The sequence below is a fragment of the Pelecanus crispus genome, chromosome 9 (assembly GCF_030463565.1).
Source record: "Pelecanus crispus isolate bPelCri1 chromosome 9, bPelCri1.pri, whole genome shotgun sequence".
NCBI lineage: Eukaryota > Metazoa > Chordata > Aves > Pelecaniformes > Pelecanidae > Pelecanus > Pelecanus crispus.
The window spans coordinates 16,986,017-17,006,628 of NC_134651.1; the positions used below are offsets into that span (position 1 = coordinate 16,986,017).

At 43.0% G+C, this 20,612-nt stretch overlaps 1 protein-coding gene across 1 annotated transcript in view; it reads left to right on the top strand.

Moving 5' to 3' along the window:
- The first annotated feature begins 7,709 nt into the window (after positions 1–7,709).
- PLOD2 (procollagen-lysine,2-oxoglutarate 5-dioxygenase 2) overlaps positions 7,710–20,612 on the top strand; it is a 56,756-nt gene continuing 43,853 nt past the window's right edge. Inside the window, exon 1 of the mRNA XM_075715952.1 lies at positions 7,710–7,833. Within this exon, the coding sequence (XP_075572067.1) occupies positions 7,725–7,833 (109 nt within the window). The 5' untranslated portion in view covers positions 7,710–7,724. The remainder of the gene's footprint in view (positions 7,834–20,612) is intronic.

A 20,612-nucleotide genomic window follows, 5' to 3' on the forward strand; every position in this document is an offset into this window, starting at 1 on the left:
TTCCGCTCTCACACTTACCCTACCAGTCACTGAGTTAAGTGATTAAGTACGTGAGTGTGGGTTAACAGTTGTGACCCCTGCTCTGCAGAGAAAGTTTTCTAGTAGTGATCTGAACGTAACCTGCCTTCATATCCTTTTTTATCCAATAAAACTAAGTGCATGTGCAATGCAAGATGGAGAAGAAGATGAAAACAAAAACCTCAAAGGCAGTGTTCAGCTTCTAAATGTTTCTAAGCTTGAAAGCACACTCTCCTACTGATTCAGTCATGAGATTTTCTTGCTTTCTTGCTTGTGTCAGGGACACTGCTACCAACCTCAACTTTCCTGGTAACTGTATTTAACTGTTCATTTAAAGATCATATTTTTACTTTCCATGCCTTGTTTTTATTGGCCGCCACCTCTTTTTCCCTGTAAAAGGTTTTCTTGTCAAGAGGCAAAATAGTTAGGTATTGCAAAGCCATATGATATTTTGACCAACCAGAGAGGCACTAAATTAAGTAAGATCTGTGGCTCTTAGCTTTTCCTCACCTTTCTTGTGGTCACTCTTTTACACAATGCCTGCTGAAAAGTGGAAGTTGGAAGGCTCTGTGCAAGGGGGCTTAGCAGCAGCAAAATAATAGCCAGCCCATCTCCTTTCTTTCTCTCTCGAATCCAGCGCTCCAGAAACGCTGCCAGAAGTTGTTCTGGGGCCATCTGGGATTCCTCATTTAGATCATACAGGAAGTAGGAAGTAAGACTAATTTAATGGCAATTTTGTTATAAATCAAACTAAATTACTAAGAAGACCTACCTTTCAAAATTAGGCTTTGTCAGACAGCAGTTTCTTATACAAGTCAGCTGGAGAGAATGAGATCATTGTGGACAGGCAGAACAGTCATAAAACTCCCAGAGCAGGGGCAGGAAAAGAAACTTCAACCAAAACCATTCCAGTAACAGAGAATATGAAATCTGATGTCTTCCCGTAGGGGAATACTTGCGGGACATGCTTCTCTGCTCCAGCGGTTTTCCCAAATTGCCACTCTAGGAGTCTCCACTAGGCTTCTGAAATCACAAAAAACATAGGCTTTAGGGTAACTACTGTAAAACATGTACTGACCTCCCCTCCTCTATTGGTCATACATGTGACACACTTCCGTCTGTTTAATACCACAGGCTTACTTCAGAGGAACAGTTTTTACATTATGGTGGTATGTTGACATAGACACAAACACTCGCATAGACTCCCAGCTTCAGACAACTTCATAAACACATTTTTCCACTAGTTCCTATTAATGCCAAAGTAAATGTTTAAAATTATTTTTCTTTCAGCCACTTTTCTTGAATATCAGTTCCTTTTCCATTATAGTCTTTTCTGCATCCCTAAACTACAACAAAAGCAAGACTTCAAATTAGTCATTATGATTAATTGTCTGTTTCAACACTTCTCATGTGAGGCTCTGGGAAGCATTTTATAGTTTATTGGGTGATGGGACTGAAATCTTTATAAGATCAACCCTGATCAGCAGGGTTTACAAGATATACTCTGCAGGATTTAATTCTCAGTTTCGTGTGCCTGTATAAATCACACAAAAATGAATGCAATGAAAGCAAAAAATGGGGATCAGACCTTTGTGTCCACTAGAAGCAGTGATGGAGGGCTAAAGCATCTGGTTTAAGGCCAAGTCAGCAGTATTTATTCTCTTACGATGCTCACCGACTTCTGTAGTGCAGGATAGGACCTTGAGGCTGGAGCAATCATGTCATAAATGCCAAAGGATGGACCACAGACAAAAACTTAGCACGTCTTTTCATGGACACTCATGTCTTGCTGCTCAGTCTCAGTAAAGGAATGTAACTCTCCTTGTAATTTCAAAGCCACTCGTTCAATCTTTTGAGTAATTATGGGATGACAGCTGATTATACCCTGGAAATGCTTGCTAACACTATTAATCTTTTGCTCATATGGCCCGTTTATAGCTATAATTATAAATGAGTGAATGAAGCAAAGTAATTTCTGATTGGGTGGCTTGGGAAAGAAACTATGACTATAGCCCAAAGGATTCACTCAGTGCTCAGTAGCAAAGGTGCTGAGCATCCACTGAAATCCGTGGGGTCTCAGCACCCCTGAGGCATGCTCAGCACATCTCGCCAATGGGCTGGATCACACCCATAATAACAAGACTGGGGCGGCAACTCAAATAAATGTTCTTGCTGAAGTTGAGGATAAATTAAAGGGAGGCAACCAAAGAGAAACTATTTTCAGACAGTAAGAGTAGAATTTCAGTAACATTTAGCCTGATTCCTTGGAAATAAATGTCTATGGAAGATTTCTTATTAGGGTTGAAGTCCTTAAGAGGCCCTTATTAAAGGCTTGCATACACATACTACGTCAGGCAATGTGATGCACGTTTTAATGCCATATTATTGCCAGATGGGCCTTTACATTCCTATTGATGTATTTTTGCAAAAAATATACAAACTTCTTTTTTTTTTTTTTTAATTCTAGTTTAGTTCTAGTGTTTCGTTGGCTTGAGGTCAAATTAAAACAGCCACGAGCATCTAAGCAAAATATATCTGAAAAACATTTTTTTTCCTATGACTGAAAAGGAATTTTTAAACTTTCTATTACTTTGGAATGTTAATTTCCATTAGTATTATTCTGTTTTCAGCTACCCCTGACTCATGTAAAATACTGATATGTGCTGAATTTCTAATTCAAAACCAGTATTTTCTTTTTAGGAATTACACAAGGTAAGTCACTTAACTGGAAAAAATAAGTATGACTTACTAACTCAAAGGTGTTTTACTAATCTAATCTCAAAGCTAAACTCAGGGTTACTACTTTGATGTAATAAATTAGATCACTGATATAACCACATGAAACCAAAAACTTCTGTTTAATTCTATAGTTTGTATGCACTTGACCCAGGCAGTGAAATCACAGGGCTATGGTATTACCTCTGTAACACAAAGAGAGGACAAATTTTAAGAAACTAGAAAGGTATTTCAGGGGACAAGCTAGGATAGACTAGGAGAGAAAATAGTTTATTCTTCATAACTAATGACTGCTGCTATTGAAAATGCATGGGGAATGACTGACTTTTGCCCAGACAAAATAGACTTTTGACTGTTATATGTCAAATTCATTATTTGTAAGAAAAACCTTTATGATCTTTATTGAGGTAAGGGACTTGTGATCCTTGCATGATGATTTTTTTTTTTTAATTCTTGGAATAATGCTGCTGGTGAATTGTTGACAATTCCTTCTGTCCCATGGCTTTCCACAGACGAATCCTGTTATTTTTCCTTTCTTTTGATTTTATTACTGTATAACAAACAATTTCAGTGTTGCAAGATTAGGGAAGGAAGTTCACATGACCAACACTGCTCCATTTTAGCACGTGTGAAAAAGGTATTCTAGTGGGGCTCCAGAATAAAATAAGTGATTTTGAGGCCTAGATGCAAGGTGAGGTGAGTTCAAGGACAGGCAAAGCACAGCAGGAGCACAGACTGTGTTCTTCTTAAAGACAGTGAAATGAAGAGTAGTTAGAGGATTGGAAAAAAGTCTCTTCTAAGAAGCTTCTGCAGTTTAGAAGGCAGATTCCTACATCAGGACCTAGCTCCATCTGGCTGCAGTGATGGGCTGGCGACGCAATGGACTACGTCTGTTTCCATTCCATGTGGCACCAGGTCTATGCATTTTGAAATATAAAATTGTTGGTGGTTTGGGGAAGATGGAAGTTGCCAACCCCATGATGATTTCTTACAGACAATTAGGAAAGAGACGGGGAAAAGGAGGTAGGGATAGGCAGATACAGTCAGGGAGTTACTGAGACTGCAAAAGAACTATCTAGACAACTGAGGAAAAGGCACTGAAGGAATGGACATTACTAATAATTCATGAAGCTGTTGTCTCCTTCAGAGGTCATGTAGAATTTTGCCCAAGTATCTGCCAGTGGAATTCTAGACATTATTGCTGATCTGTTGAAAATGCACTGGATCTAGAAAAAAAAAAAAAAGTTTGGCAACTGATTGTGAGGCTACAGAAAATCACTTTTCAACTTGCAGTTGCTCCCTTTCTGGTTTTGCTCACTATTGCTGGAGTTGTAGGACAAGAAAACTTCTTGGGCTTCCACGTTCAGAGCCCCACAACTAACAGTAATGAACTCTCTCCCCTCTTCCATGCCTACTTAACCAAACCGAGTCATTTCCCATGAAGAAATTGCCTTGTTGCAAAGGAAAAGGAATGTTTCATTCTTTATGAAAAAGGCTTGATAAAGTCAAAAGTCAAAGGAGCAAATAGTGACAACAGCAAGAACATAAGACTGTTTCTTAGGACATTTGTAGGAGTTGCTTCTGGAGTTAACCTCTGTCGTATAACATGCATACATACACATTATATTACACAGTCTCTGTTATTATTTAAAATGATTTTGATTTGAGGGTAAATTCCTACTTAGCAGTTCAGAGGTTTCAGTGTAAACTATACAGCAATACACTACTGAAGCAGCTTGCAACAGCACCAGGACAGCTGAAGACCCTGCTAACCACCAGCTGCCAGTTCAGGCCTTGAAGTTGGTATTTCTAGACAAAAGTAGCATTTCTAACCCAAGTGTCTGTGGAGGCTGGGCGAGACAGAGCCCTTGGGCACTGCGCAGCTGGTGGAGCTCAGTTCTGAAGTTTCACAAGCATTTTCCCTTCCATCGGCCAGTGTCCGAGTGAAGCCTCTGGGGATAGGAGATGTCTTGGCCACATCTGTCACTTTGAAAGCAGTGTTCTGGGTAGCTTTCAGCTCTGTTTTCCCTCTGAGGGCAAAGCTTGCATTTTCTAAGAACAGCTGAAAATGAAATTAGCTTTCAAGAGACCAAGGAAAATGACAAGAAAACGTAAAAGTCTCTAGTCAAAGTCTGGGCTTGCACTTATAGGTGTGATCTGTGTTTATATCACAGTTCTCTCAACCCATTTTCCTCATAGAGATCTGTCCCTGCCAGCTATTTCCTTTTCTTTCATTATTGCATATTTATGGACTTCTTTCAATAATTCTTTTCATTCTTCCCTGCTACTGTTTACAAGTACTTTTTGATAACAAAACACCACTTAGGATTTCTCTCGGATGCTCCCTCCTCTTTATGCCCATTGGTTTCCACCTAACAGTGCTGTTTCAGGACCTGTGTATTAGAATCTGTTTAAACTAGCTGCTTCTGACAGAGGTGAGGTGCCGGACTGTGATTTCTCAGAGCACTGTGTATGTACGTGACACTCAGCTGCTGATTTTACTCTCAATTCTCAGGCTGAAGCTTTGTCTGCTTCCTGTCCCACCCGTGGGAGCTATGACATCATCTCCATGGTATTCTGAAATGATGCCCAACAGTCCTGTCTTCTCCCTTCTGACTTTATTGAAGTAATCTGTCATGTCTTTCATGGTTGATGGTATTAAGTGCATTCTACATGTCTCTTGTGATTTAATTTCTTCTCGATGCGTTCTTACCTTTTCAGCTTTGTAATTACACTTTGTATCTCCAAGTACAAGTGTTACTGTTAAGCTGTTCTGGATCTGAGGTGAGGTTCGATCTGTTCAGGACCTCTTTTGAAATGCTTGTTTACCTGTTTTCTGCTTTAAAACTATTGTACTCTCTCTATATATAGTGTGTGTGTATATATATATACACTATATATAGTAACTATTTTTTCCATCTTCATTTTTCATAGGCCCAATATCTTATTTGAAATCTTGGACTTGTTTTTTAAAAAAAAGACAGAAGTACTTGCAGTATCATCCCAGTGATGGCATTGCTTGCTTTCAGCTAACGCAGTCTATGTATGTTGATCAGCAGAAGTAGTGCTGGTTCTTGGAAGAGTGAGCAGAGGCCATTCATGGATGTGTGCACAAATGTGGTCATACTGTCCGTATTCAAAAGATATTTGTTCTCTGGTGAATCTCTGCGTGCCTGACAGAGGTGGCAGGAGAAAGTAGGTCATCAGTAATTGCCCAAGAACTGGAAGGTCTTTTCTGTTTCTCCTACAGCTGGCAACCACAGCATCATCATTGCATGAATGCATTTTCACTGTTTCCCAATTGGTGCTTTCCTGGGCCTTCATTCTTCTAGGAGCTCTTTGGACCCAGTCTTTTTCTTTGGTTTACTCTACCTCCCTGCCTGCTGTGTGTGCTGCCTGGTCCAGAACGAATGAGCTCTCCCAATTAACCATAAAAGCATCTGGGCACGTAGCGCAGGCTCTGATTTCTGCTCTGGGTTCCAAGCAAAAGCATGCAGTTCTTACGGTTGCAGTAGCCAAGGTCAAGTTTTCCCTTCTTTCTCCCTTTTTTCTTTCCAATGTGGCTCCAAAAAAGCACATCTGTTAGGCCCATAGAGACATTTAGGATAAAAAATGAGGTGTCTATTTGACAATTATATAGGTGGATCCCAAATACATGAATCCTGCTTTCATCACTAATTTTTGTTTTGGATTATGCCTTTGGTCCTCAAATAATATTGCCAAGGTGCAAATCCACACCGATTCCAATAGGCTGCCACCTGCTTTTATAATTTTACTTGACTTTTAAACATTTAAGCTATTGTTTACAGTACTTTTTCAAATATGCTTTCTATTGCAATAGGAAAAAGGGTGGAGGTGGGCCAGTACATCTCCCTCATCATTACCGTGCTTGCCTTCAGCCATTTGATGATTTGATGGGTGTTTAATGATAATAAGCATAATAGTTTTGTGTGTTAAGATTAGGCAAACGAACTTTCTTCCTTTACGGAAATCTGAATGCTAAAATGATGGGAGTGTTTGACAGGTATGTCGTTCACAAGCCGACGGAATGCGCAGCGTGGGCCCGATCCCAAGAGTGCTACACGCATACGCGAGAGGGTTAGATGGTCGTATGTTGGCTCGTGGCGTAACGGCTTCAATTGCTCATCATCTCCCGAGCAACATTAAATTTTCAGAAATACGTTTATCGGGACGTAATAATGCCAAGGTCACGGGTGCAATCCCTGCTCACTGCAGGGGGGTTGGGCTCGATGATGTCTCCAGGACCCTTCCAACCCAAAGCATTCTATGATCCCATGGTAATGGCGGCCAACGAAACCACTGACAACGCGCTTTGCGGGGGAGGCGAGCACAATCCCCTTGCGGCCAGCACCGTCGAGAACGTTCCCAGGAGTGGGTCGCTAACGCCGACTCGGCCGCACAGCCGGGCAGGTACCGAGGGCGGAGGCACGGCGCTGGGCCGAGCCGCACTCCAGCCGGGGCAGCTGCTGGGTCCACGCTCCCGCCCGGCCCGGCCCGCTCCGCTCATCCCCGCCGCGGCGGGCGGGCGCCTGCAGCGCCGCGCACCTACGGCGGCGGCCCGGGCGGCGGAGGCCGGGGCAGGGCTTGGCCGCCCGCCCCTCCCCCGGCAGCAGGAGCGGCGGCGGCAGCGGCAGCGGCAGCAGCAGCGGCGGCGGCGGCGGCGGCAGCAGCGTGCAGCCGGGCGCGGCGGCCACAAGCGGCTCCTGTTGCGCCGCCGGGCACCCTCGCTGCCCGGGTCCTCCCACCGCCGTATAAAGCCTGGGGCGGGCGGCAGTGCCCGTCGCTCCTGCCCGCTGCGGAGGCGGAGCGGCAGCCCGGGCGCGGCGGCGGCGGCGGCTCCCCAGGCACCGGCTTTTCGCCTCGTTTTCCACCCCCGCCCCTTTCCCCCCCGCTGCCGGGGGCTGGCGGCGCGGGGAGCGGCGGCAGGCCGGCGGGTGCGGAGGGGGAAGATGGCGTGGAGCGGAGCCCGGCCGCCGCGCCTCCTCCTGCCGCTGCTGCTGGCCGTGGCGCTGCCGGCGGCGGCGGAGCGGCGCCCCGGGCCCGGCCCCGGCCCCGCAGGTGAGGCGCGGCGCGGCGCGGAGCGGGGGCCGGGGGTGCGGTGGCGGAGCCCCGCGGCGCGGTGCCGCCGGCGGTGGGAGGTGCGTTCGGGCGCGGTGAGGGTGGCCGCGGCGGGGATGCGCTGCCGGCCGGGCGGCACCGGCGCCTTTGTGCCTCCCGGCTCGGTAACATCCGCCGGGAGGGGAGAACCCTCCCGTCTCCGGTGCGGGGGCTGGGAACCGCCGCTTTCCCGATTTATTATTATTTTTTTTTTCTTCCCCGTCCTCCGCCCCGCACTTTAAAATGCCGGCGCGGGAGGGGTGCGGCGCCGGCCGGGGCAGCGCTCCCCAGGTTGCTGTCGGGGGGAGCCGCCTGCCTGCGAGCGCTTTGACCCGCCCGAGCGGGTGGTACAGAAATAGACGCGGAACCCCCCACCCCCTTGAAAAGAAAACGATTCCTTAATGGGAAGTGAGTCTCCCTGACTTCCCCTCCCTTTTCGTCCCTTTCCCTGAGACAAGGTGTTGGTGAACGTGTTTTTCCAAGGCTGGGAAAAGCACAGCGTCATTCGCTTCTTCCCTGAACTGCAGCAAGCGCTGATGAAGTTTCCTACTTGATGCAAAAGTCAGCTGGAGGCTTCCCTCAGAGGCTTGCTTGCTTTTTGCTCCTTGTGTTTTGTCGTCACTTTAGTTTCAAGGAGCCAGAAGATGGAAAGAAATTTTATCTTCAGCATGTAAAATAGAAGAATGTATGCAGGAAATTCCCTCAGAGAAAAGTGTCCAAGCACGTGTATGTGCAACTGTATGCCAGAACGTATTTCTTGCTCTAATACTGTTTTAGAATCTGCACTTCTGATTTCTGTTCTAGGCATATAAAGGTATTTCATCCCGCTAGATTATTACCACGTGAAATCCAAAATAGTTTCATTTCTTGGCTTGTTTACTCAGGAGTGTAATTAAGTTATTTTTAATATCTAGCTTAATTTTCTTCTGGTGTATGGAAGGAAGCTCCTTTTTTGAGAAGCAAGTTTTGTCAGCAAGTTCTGGTTTTGATAGGAAAACTGCTGACTTGGTTGATAACTAATGTTAAAAAAAAAAGAAAAAAAAAAAAAGGTGTTGATGAATGCCAGACTCCACTCAATAGCTTCTCATTTCCAGTTTTCTTAATGTTTTGCTGCTTTTAGTCGTTCAGAGGATTTCTCTGAAGGTTGTGGTGTGTGCTGTAGTTCACAGTCTATCGATGTGTGAGCATTACCGTTCAGCCTTCGTTGTCCCTCAGAGGTGCGGCAGTAAAATGTTGAGCTCCTGTTTCTGTAGTCAGGGCAGTGAGATTGTAAGCCAAGCTCCTTTGGAAATCAGTTATTGCAACCACAGTTATATTTTTCTCAAAAATATCTATTCAACTAATGCTTTTTTTTTTTAACTACATACTTGAATTGTGGGATCCCAAGCTGGTATAAGCTAATAGCTGGCTTGGTAAGGATTATTTTTTAATCCTGCTGGTGTTCAAAGGTGTGAAGAGCAAGGAGTACGTAGTCCAGACAGCACTGTGTGATTCAGCAAACCAGACTGCTACGTCTATATAAAAATGATGCTACACAAATTACAGTGCTAGAAAGCACTGATACATTTATATATAGGTGTTCAGACAGGAAAGTCTTCTTAATTTAAACATTAGTAGCCTGAATTGTAGCAGGCTCTGCTGAGTTGAAACCACTCCTTGAGTAGTTTGGTGACCCCAGACACTGCCTGCTGTGTTACTTGTTTTTATTCCAGTTTTAACCCTTAAATGTTTTGCCTGAGTCTGTGCTGTATGGCTTGAAGAGAGGCAGACCTTAGTGTGCCTCCAGTTCTAGAAATCTGTTTTTTAATTTCTAGTGTCTTGATACTTTGTACAACTTGGCGTAAAGCAGCACGCAAAGACACCCTGTCAGATTTTAAAGCGGTCCGTTAGCGTTGCTTGCTTCAGAAATCAGCTGTAACAGGAATGTCTAAAACTGACTGCTGAGCTGCATCTTTATTTCTTAATAAGACTTTACCACTTGGAAAGGCTTGGAAAAGTTATAGCAAGAGGACTGCCTGTTGCACAGCAGTGGTTACTTGAGCAACGAGCAGTCAGCGTGGCCCTGTGGCAAGCCATGTTTGCAGAAATCCCTCCTGTGCTCCTTTGCCTCAGCTTTGTGATTCATGCTCTCACAGAGAAGAGCACTGTTGAGCTCTGAAACACTGACTCCTGTGTGGTGAAGACGCAAAAGTTTCTGTGTTAAAACAACAGTGTTAAAATATTTCCGTTGCACCGTGCTTGCTGCATGCATGTTGCTTATCACGTAATGCAGCCCAGGCCGCACGGAGAGCGAGTGGAAAAGACATTTGTCATTGTGCTAGAAGCAGACACTGCTCTTGGCAACAGCTGTAAACGATGTTCCCACCTAAAATGTTTTATTAATCAGCTGTTTGCACGCGAAATGGCTTGGCCACCTTTGAGTCTGTTCCCCAGAGCGGCTGTAGGGACTTGGCTGGCTGGAGCATGGCTGTGCTTGAGGCATTGGGGCTTCAGGTTGTAATGGCAGCACATGGGTAGGTTTTTAGGTGGGCCTCACCGTTCATTGTCTGTATGTGCTCCCAAAAAGTGAGGGGTGGGAGGGTGGGTTGGGAGGAGGTTTGTCCCAGAGAGGGCCCTGGCAGCGTGGGTGGCTTTCCAGAGCCAGGCTGGCCGGGAGGTACGGGCAGCCCAGCAGGCGCAGAGCCAGCAGGCTTTCCTCCACCCCGGCGTCCATCAGCTGCTGGTTACAAATGCTTCAAGCAGTAGTTGCTGACCCGTCTCGCTGTGCAAGGAGTCACTTGGATATACAGCATGTACTGTTGCCGTTTCTGTTGACTTTTTTGGGCTCAGCCAAAACGGTCACTGTGAGTGACGCTGGGCAATCGATAGCCCTTTCCCTCCGAGGCATCTGTGGTGCGCAAACAAGGGAATTTGGTCATTCAACCACCTTGCCATACTTATTAGAAGTACTCAAGGAGTCGGTCTGCTTGGTGGAGGAGAGGCCGTAAGTATAGCACTTTATGCCTGCACCGGTCTCTCTGCCCAATTTTCTGTTTCTTGCTTTTCTACTGATGCTACTTGTGTCCCATCTTGTCACCACAGTGTCTACAACTACTGTGTAAACGTGTATAAACTGGGGAAAAACCTCCTCTAGGTCCCTTGGGAGTTTTGTGCCCTTTTTCTGAGGACTGTACAAAAAAGCTGCTGCCTGCCCCGTACAGGTGAAGGGCAAAGGCACAGAGTGACATGCCCAGGACCTGATCCAGCAGGAGACAGCATTTGGGTTATTCCTGCCCCGGGGGCACCATCATCCTGACTCCTCAGGGAGTATTTAAGAACGTGTGCACTGCGTCCATGTGCACTGCTTCAGATGGGTAATGATCGCTCACGTAGCTACCTTTAGGCTCCAGCTTTGAAATAAATGGTGAATAACAAATGAGACAGTGTGTAGTGGGGGGGGTGTATGTGTGTGTTTGGAAATTAGTTAAAAGTAAGTGAACGTGGCTGTGGAGGTGCAAAGCAGCAAAGTTGTTCTTCCATCACATGTTTTTCCCTTGAAAATACTTGGCCTTGAAGCCACCCAAAGTTGGCAGTCTGAGTTCTGGTTTACAGGCTGCACAACGCCAGTCTCTGTTGCAAGAAAAAAAAAAAAAAATCAGAGTTTTTTTGGCCAGGCTTTTCTTTCTTTCCTTAGGTGGAGGGAATAATTAGCCTGTGGAGGTAGACCACAGTGGTGGATGTGACATTGCTTCTATCTGCGATGTGCAGTGGGGTTGGATAGAATCACTGCAGCTTTGACTGTAAAATGCATTTCTAATTAAAACAGGAAAAATTAAAACAGTTCTGACATTTATCATCAGTATTTGATGCTGTAAATTGCTGTGTAAAGGTACAGTACAATGACCACCATGGTTATCTGAGCTAGGGGGGTTTTGTGTGAAATGTGTTCCTGGCGAGGATCTAAACTAAGAGATTATTTCTCAAAGTTTTCTTTATGTTGGTGGCATATTGTGGAGAGTCATGACTTAGTCTGAGTTCTTGGCTTTTTCCCTCGCTGCTGCTTGCTTACTTAAGTAAAAGTGACTAAGACTTTTCCTGGGGAAGCGTTTAGTTTGTCTGTTGAATTAGTACTATTACACTGTGTAATCAAAAGCAGCATCTTTCCATTTGTATAGAGCTGCTAGTCTGAAATACAAATTACCTGACATGCCGCTCAAGTGAATTCTCTTGTCATGAAGAGTAAGTATGGTTGCAATAAGGGCGCTTTTGTTCTCATTTATAATGTCATTCTTTTATAGTTTTTGAGGGGCCAGTTACAAGGTGAACAAGTTTGAAAGTGAAGAATATTTTCGTTCCTTCTTAATTTAAACATAGAGCGTGGTTCCCTCCAGCACAAAATACAACGTGACCAAACAGATCAATAGCAGGAATGTGTCTATATGTGTGGGAATGTTGGAGCTCTAGAGAATAAATGACACTTAATCATCACGGAATACATGGTTGCAAGCACAGCCTAGTTTACTAGAACTGCTTCTGGAGTATTTCCTTAAGGTGAATTCAGTTTCCAAAATATGGATTATACTGGTCACAAGGAGACCAAATATGTAAAGTCACTGTTTCATCCCAAATACCTTTTTTTTCCAGGAGCTAGAATTCCTTTTACAATTTGTAGTAGAAGGAAAAACAAACAAATGAAAACCAAACAGTTGACAAGTCCACTAAAGAAACAGAGTAAATCTTTTATTTGATGATCACAGTAATCTGGCTTCTTCATATTCTCAGTGAGTGTGCATGCCTGTGTGCCTTTTTTAGATAATATTTCAATAATATTGGTCCCAACTGAGCACTGAGACTGCAGAAACTTAGGTAGCTACTAATTGTGGAAATATCTAGATTATTGACAAATTATACAGTTGACATATTTGATCATTTCATTCTGTTTCTGCTTGAACCAAAATGAAAAGATACTGTGGATTACTGTATAATTTCTCTTAAAACACATACTATTTTTGTAATGGAGTACAAAGTAATTACAGACCAATCTCCTTAATAGTTTAAGGCTAAGCAGTAGAACTCTGCCTTGGCGTAAAACATTACATTCAAATTTATAGGACAATTCTGAAGAAATCCCCTTTATTTTAGTGGTTGGCTCACCATATGTTATGGTCTGCCCTTTTAAAATATGCCAGGGTTGCTTCTTGGGCAAGCTGCAAATTTATTGATCCACTGTGGATTTTCTTAGGCATGGGGGGAAAAAAGGCAGGGGGTGGGGAGTCCTTTTTGATGGTAGTACTGATTCTTGCAATGTAACTGCAAGTATGTTTTTAAAGCTGACATATACAGTATTTGTAATTAATGAAAACAAACTGTAAGGAAAAAAAAGACAGAAAAATGTTAAACAAAAGTAGGTTTGACATTTAAGTGCTGTTCCTCTGAGAGTTAATTCTGTACCTCTGGGTCTAAGTGTTAATGTACTGAATGAGTCCATTAGGGGTTCTCACTGAAATCAGCTGTGCAGAAAGTAATCAGTATCTGATAGAATTGCTTTTGTAATTTTTTTTTAACTTTTTTTGCAAAAAAGTAAAAATGAATTGTTTACCTTTAGTTTTGCAGTTCACATGAAACTTTAATACAGCAAAGTGTTTCCTTAGGCTGTCCTCGTAAGCAGTTTACTAATTCTATTTTACATCACTAAAACAATTGTACGCATGTTGGTGTGAGATCAGAACCAGGTCCATGAACGTAATGACTGAAGGTGCTGGCGCGGGTGTTTGATGTTAAAAGCATCTTGAAATATGTCTTACGTGATGTGTTGTGTCAGAAGTCGGACAGAAGTTTTTGGTGCCGTTTCATGATTTGACGGACTGAGTTGTTCGAGGCAGGGCACTACCTGTATCTCACAAGTGTGGAGTTTAACTTGCTTGTTCACACAGAAAAGGGATCTTTGAAAAGTATGAGTGTTTTTCTCCTGCCAGGGTTGCGTGGCCCGTGTTTCTGTTTGGAGAATTTTGCATGTCCAGTATCTGGACGTAGGGCCAGATGCGAAGCTGCAGGGCAGCTTTTCGAAAGAACTGATTAATCGGGGTGGTAGCGTCTGCTGACAACGTGAACCGCAGCGCAGGCATGGAGGACGGTTATGCATCTTCAGGGCAGCTCCAGTTCTAGCTCCAATTTCTTCTTTTTTAAGCAACGACTAGTCTAAGGAGAAACCGTTACTGCCGATCGTAACTACTGAGTTCCATTGATGGATTGATCAGCTGTCAGAAAATGGACTTTAACAATGCCTGGTGCTGTGTGTGACTGCTTCTGTTTAAACAGCTGGATTTGCTAAACAACAGCTTAAGAAGAAACATGCTCTTCTCTAGATACATATTTTATGACAGAGACAGAGAGGGCAAGGCTACTATAAGGCAGAAGCTGAGTAAACTTTCTCACTTAGACAGCTGATGTTAATTGTGTCCTGCTCTCAGTTGTACAGTCCCGATGACAGTTTGTAGCAGGGCCATCCAATTGGCATGCTCAAGCTCGACCCAGCCTGTGCCATGACTCCATCCACTCCCAAGAAGATTTTTGTGGTTTGATTTCTATCTGCACACTAATAAACAGCTGTAACCTGATCTGTTCCCCACTTGTGAGGAAGTTAGGCAGCTCTTGTTGGAGGAGCTGCTTCATGCGTTGCAATGATGTAATTTACAAACAGTTGATGTTAATTTTTTTTCTTATCTGGGAACTGAGGAACGTGTATTTGCTTTACTACAGAATAACTGGTCCCGTAAACAGGCTCTCATCCAAGTCTGCTGAAGCTGATGGAAAAAATCTTGACTACTGCTGCTTGTATCTGGTTTTGTTCAGCTATCAAAATGAAGAAATCTTGTGCTAGAATGAGTGCAGGCCTGAGCACTGGCCAGCGCTGCATGCAGGACTGATGCGGGTGATTGATGAGTGCACATACAGGTCTTAATGAGCTCTTGTTGACTGTATATTCAATACTGCTAAATTAAAAGAAAGTCAATTAAGAGCTGAGACAGAATCAGCTTTCGAATGTTTTCTGAAATCAGTTGTGTATTAATATTGGGAGTAACTTCTGATCTTTGTCTGAAAGTGTGTGTATATATACATATACAGAAAAGTAGTTACAGAGATATAGTCGGTGGTGACTTTTTATTTTTTTTAGAACTGGCTCTATTCAACAGTTGATCAATGTAAACATTTTAGACGCTGTATCTAAGTGACATCAGAAATGATGTGATAAGAGACAGGCAGTAAGCAGCAGCTCAGCAAGCTTGCCATTTGAGTCAGTATGCATGGAGGAGGGAAATGCCTGTTCACATCCCTGTGGGCTGTGAATTAAAGCATGACAGAATTTCTTTGTATGAGAAGTCTGGAGTATTTTCATAACAGACTGTAGATTCTGAAATGCACAGTTGCTACAGCACTGTTCACCTCTTCATAAATGGATTTAGATTGCAGATGGCATTTAACAATAATGGGGCTCTTAAATGCTAAGTCTCCTTCTAAGTCTTGGAAAACTTCAGTTTGGATTCGGTTAGTAGAAAAGAAAAAAAAAAAATAGCATCCTGTCCAGGGGCTGTGTGTTAGCAAGTACTAATCTAGCATAAATTCTCTATTATGAGAAAATTCAGAGCAGCTCTTGCTTGATGTAAGCGCACATTTCTGCTAACCCAGCTTCTTTGTTCCTTGAAAACACATGAGAAGAGGGAGGACCCTGTAACAGGCAACATTTACCGTGGTGGAGGAAGTTGCATCAGTACCAGCAATTCAAAAGTAACTGAAACTGGGAAATTGTACATTCTGCATTTCTTTCCCTAGACGGCTTCTGAAAATGTCTGCCTTTACTAGTCTCGTGCCCTGGCTCGGGACAGTGTTGGGAGTTTTGATACCAATAGCTATTGCTCTGTAACTTCAACAAGATCTACAAATAATCTGGAGGAGCATGGGAAGGATTATTCACCTACAGCCCATGCATTGAGTGATCCCTAATAACCACAAATGCCAGTTGTGGTCATAAACTGTTTGCAACAGTTTAAAGGCAGCAGCATTTTTTTTTTTTTTCTGCTGGTTGAACCATTTTAAGGATCAGGTGGTAGCAGAGGTGATTACCTGTGTACCTACATTAGTTCTGCAATAATTATGCTTATACCTTCAAAAGACAGACTGCTGTTTACTTTGCTTTAATTTAATATGTCTAGTTTAAAGTGGAGAAGGTACAGGTCTGCTAATAGCTAGCCAAGAAGAGTCTTGTACTTTTTTGGAAATCACATAAATAATGTTTGTGCTGCTCTTTGTATTTTGCAGTAAGCCATGCATGTATTGAAGTGCCGTGACTAACAGGAGGTTTGTGATACAGGGGAAAACAGACCAAACTTTCACAAGCGGTCTGTACAGGGAGGTCTGCTTCTTCAAAATCTGGCCTTTAAGGTTTATTTGAAGCATTGGTTCATGGAGATCCATCAGTCTCACCCAAGAATGTGTATTGGTATAGGAAATCAGGATGTACTACATGTTTGGCAACCTATAAGTGTTCTTAACTTGCTATCTATTCTCATTTTGTCTTTTATTTGAAATCTTACCACTTTCCAATCTTTCATGAGTTTTTCAAGCATATTTTGTCTCCCCTCCAAGGATATTTTTTAATAGTGATCCAGCCATGCTACTAAATTGCAGAGGATCCAGTCTTACAAGGTGGTCATGGCTATGGTTAAATGGGACTTTGAAACCAGTCTGCCTCTCTGGGAAGCAGTAAGCTGTGGGATGAGTGGAGGCACGCAGCAAAGAGTTCTGTGTGGAACAGAAGTTGACTATAATATAAAGATCAGATTAAAAAAACCCCAGAACTTCCAAATATGAAGTAGTATTGTTTATGTACCAGTCATCTTTCCCCCTCGTGGAGTGTAATGCACGTATCTTTCGTGAGAAAAGATGACAACCGTATTTGCTATTTCAGCACATTGTCGTGTTTCTGAAGAATCCTGGGGGAAAACAAACAGCTGCCAGATGGCTCTGTCTTTTCCCTCTTTGTGCCAAAAGTTTTATTTGACCAGAAATTCTTCTGTTGGCTTATTACTTTCTTTGACCCTGTGTGTGTCATATAAACTGACACTGGGTGGATATATATGTTTAAAGTTTGTGTTTTTCATGTCATGTACTTAAGATCATCTTTGTTTGCTGCTGGATTACATTAACCAAGTATATGTATGTAGGTATAACATAATCATAGTTACATTGCATATGATGGGTTTCTCCTGTCTCCAGCTGTTTGACATCTTTTCAGAGTATGCAGATTTTCAAAAGTTTTATTTGACATAGAATCTTAAGTTTAGACTATAACTCCTATTTGTAGGGAAAAAAAATAAATTTTCCTTTTGAGTGATAAGTGGAAGATCGTGTAGTGCTGAAAATCTGGATTTTGAAAGTGCTCTTTGGTATTTCAACTTTTTAGTTGGCTTAAAAGTTCTTTGGGTTTTGAACATAATGGTCTGAGTCCATATAAATAGGGAAGGGAACTTGCTGTTGGCACCATCGGTGACACTCTAGCTATCTGCAAGCTTCAACATGGCTCGGAAACAGATGGAAGACTTGGTGTTAGTAAAGTTGTTAAAACTGCGTGGGAGGAGAATTGGTTATCATGACTGTATTGACTCTGTACTCTGTACAGTATTGTGTAGCCCAATGATCCATTTCAGTTTTTTTAATACTTCTTTTACTATTGTGGGCTTAAACCTTGTGCTACATTCTCTTTAAAAGCTCTTTCACAGATTTACAATTAATTGGGAACTCAGACTGTTACGTTATTCAGTTATATGGAGGAAACTGCACTTGAGCCTATAAGATATTTTCCAACAGGCTTTATATCGGACATCTTTTTGGATCTCAGTTAGTTTTGTCTTGTTCAGAAGATATTGTAGAGTATTTTACATTTTCCAGGATATCTTCCAGAAATATAACTCATCTGTTAGAGAAGTTACAGGAGGTTGGTTGTATAGTGACACTGTATTCCTAAACAGTGTTTAAAGTTTTCTTCTTCCAAAATTTACCAGTTTTATCATGAAGTTATGAGAAACTCTAGATCTTGAATCCCAGTTATGGATCATGCCTTCACATACTGTAAGCTGACCTGTACACAGCTGAACCTGCACTAGTGTCCTTTTATTTGCTAACTCAGATGTGTTTGTACTCAATATGCTTATCAGGGCAATGATGTTAAAATGGCATGTTCTCCAAACAGGATTGGCGACATGCTGGAAAGCACTCACCAGTAGCTTCTGGTATGCAAGCAGCTACACTGAGGGCAGAGCGGAGGACTGTGATTTCTCTTCCAGGCACAGAAATATTCCCCTTTTAGGGGGGCAGAGTGGATAGGAAGGTCAAGGAAACTGCTAATTACATTTTGTTTCTAACTCAGACTACTGTAAAAGTCTCAGAAAATGGATTTTGTTGATGGAGTATGTGCATTAGGTAAGGTGCGTAAGGAAGCAGAATAGAACGTGTTGAGGACAATTCCTTTAGTTCACCTTCTTGTTACTGGCTGAGTACAGAAGTTGGAAGGGAAAGTGGCATGGCCAAGTCAGGACTCATAAATTTGAGATGATTATACATGGGGTAGGTTGCCTGCCTTGGAAATAAACAGGCATATTGAAAACTAATCCAAAACCAAAAAAGCTTTTTCCCCCTTTTATTTTCTTTCTTTTTTTTTTTTTTTTTAAGCAGTTCATCTGTGGAAACAATGAATAATAGTGGAAGTGCAATCAGAAGCCTGCAGTTAGCTGGGGCTGTTTACTGTCACTCTGACAGCTACTTCTTGGTTCAGCTTACTTTTGAACATTCCTCATTACTGTGCTCTTGAAGTGTCATGGGAGGAATCTCCAGAGATGCATGAGACATAATAATAGGTACAATTACATGGCTTGCTTAATGGGCTTGGATGCATCCATGTGCCTCTTCCAGGTATCCATTTCATCCATCTTCTCTTTCGGGTATCTGCCCAGCCTTAGATTAAGGTCATGCAGATCACTGCCAAGGTTCCCACCTGACCTTTCTTTGACAGTGTGTATGTGTGGTTTGTTTGTTTTTTGGTCTGGTGTGGTGTTTTGGTTTGGGTTTTTTTTTTTTTTTTTTTTTTTTTTAAAAATCCACAGGGGTATTCCTAGTATGCTTCCAGTTCCCAAGCTTTTTCCATGATCTCTAGCAATTTGTTTATTTTCTTGCTGGAAACCTTTGGTGAATTATTTGGCAATTGTACATCTCTTTGCTTATTTAATGGAGAGGTTGATGCACAGTTGTTACTCTGTTGAGCAGTTCTGGGTGGGATTTAATCTGCAAACAGGAAAGTAGACTGTGTTTTATGTAGACACTAGAACATGGATAAAACCATATTCCAGGAAACAAACATCATTTGTTTACCATTATAAACCACTAGTTATAAAGATAGAGATAGATTTTCATGGCGTAATGTGGCACCATGCACAGATGTCCTTTTATCTGACAGCTCACTCCTACTCTAGGGAAGTCCATGGTACTTGAATCCAAGGACTAAATGTCAGCTCCTGTGCGGCTGTGAGCAATATCCTTGGTTTTGGCTTCTCTGAAGCTACGGTACTAGTGCCTGCAACCCCAGGTAGAAGTTATGTAGTAATCTCTGTCAATGTTCATTCAAGATAAATAAGAACCATGTGGGTGTGCAGGGAATAACTGCATTTCTTTGAGTACTTCTTTGCCAAGGTACAAGGAGAGAGGTCACTGCTACTTAAAGCAGTCCTGCTATGGCAATTCCTGGCTGAGACCTTGCCAGACAGTTCGCTGAAGACAAAGGGTCTGGTTTGTAGTTGTTATTTCCGCAAATAAATATTTATGATGCAGTCAGATCCCTGATGGTGGCAGCACAAAAGATTGAGTAAAACAGTGAGATGTTTTGATAAACCTTCACTGGGTTTCCTAATACCTTGCATGTGCAGTGTTGTCTTTTACAACTTGAGTGTTAAAGGGTTTCCTAATTTGCATGTAAAAATGAATTCTGCTTGTCACTGGATATTCTTTTCTTGGCCAAACATGTGCCCTCTCAGGCTTGTTTTCAAAACAGAACAGCTATTTTGTGAATGTAACTGCCAGAAAGTTGTCTGGAATAATTGCACTCCAGTAACTTCAGCACCCTTATACTTGGTATGAAGCTCTTCGAAGAATTGGGTTTGGTTTTTTTTTTTCCATACTTTCCTGTTGAACTTCAGCATGGGGTTTGCATTTCCTTTCTCCACAAACTGGCTTTACTTGTGGACATAAATGCCAGGCTTGGTAATCCCCTCCAGCAGCTGCCGAGATGCCTCTGGCAGGCTGCACGCTGGGGCAGCGCAGCCCTGCCAGGCAGCCTGTACCCTCTGCGGCGTCCCAGTACCCTGCCAGTGTGGAGGGCTGCGACCGCCTGCTGTGTTCTTGGTTTCATGTATGTTTGTATCTTGAGGATACTGTTACTGTTTGTTGGAAAATGTTACGGAGAGTGTGTATTTGTCCCCTCAATGTGAGGGGGATAGTCAGACTTGAGAAACTGCTCAAGTCTATACATGGGACCATACAGCAGAACTCCTTAGGGTAGACACCTGGGTGGAGGGCAGGGCAGGGATTTGTGCCAAAGTGGATGGTGAAGCAGGAACAGTGATGCTGCAGCTAGAATTCATTGTGGGTTCTTCACGAAGACTGAGAATTTTGTGGCTCGCTTGCTGGGGAGTACAGGGCCACAGTGGTAACTTGGG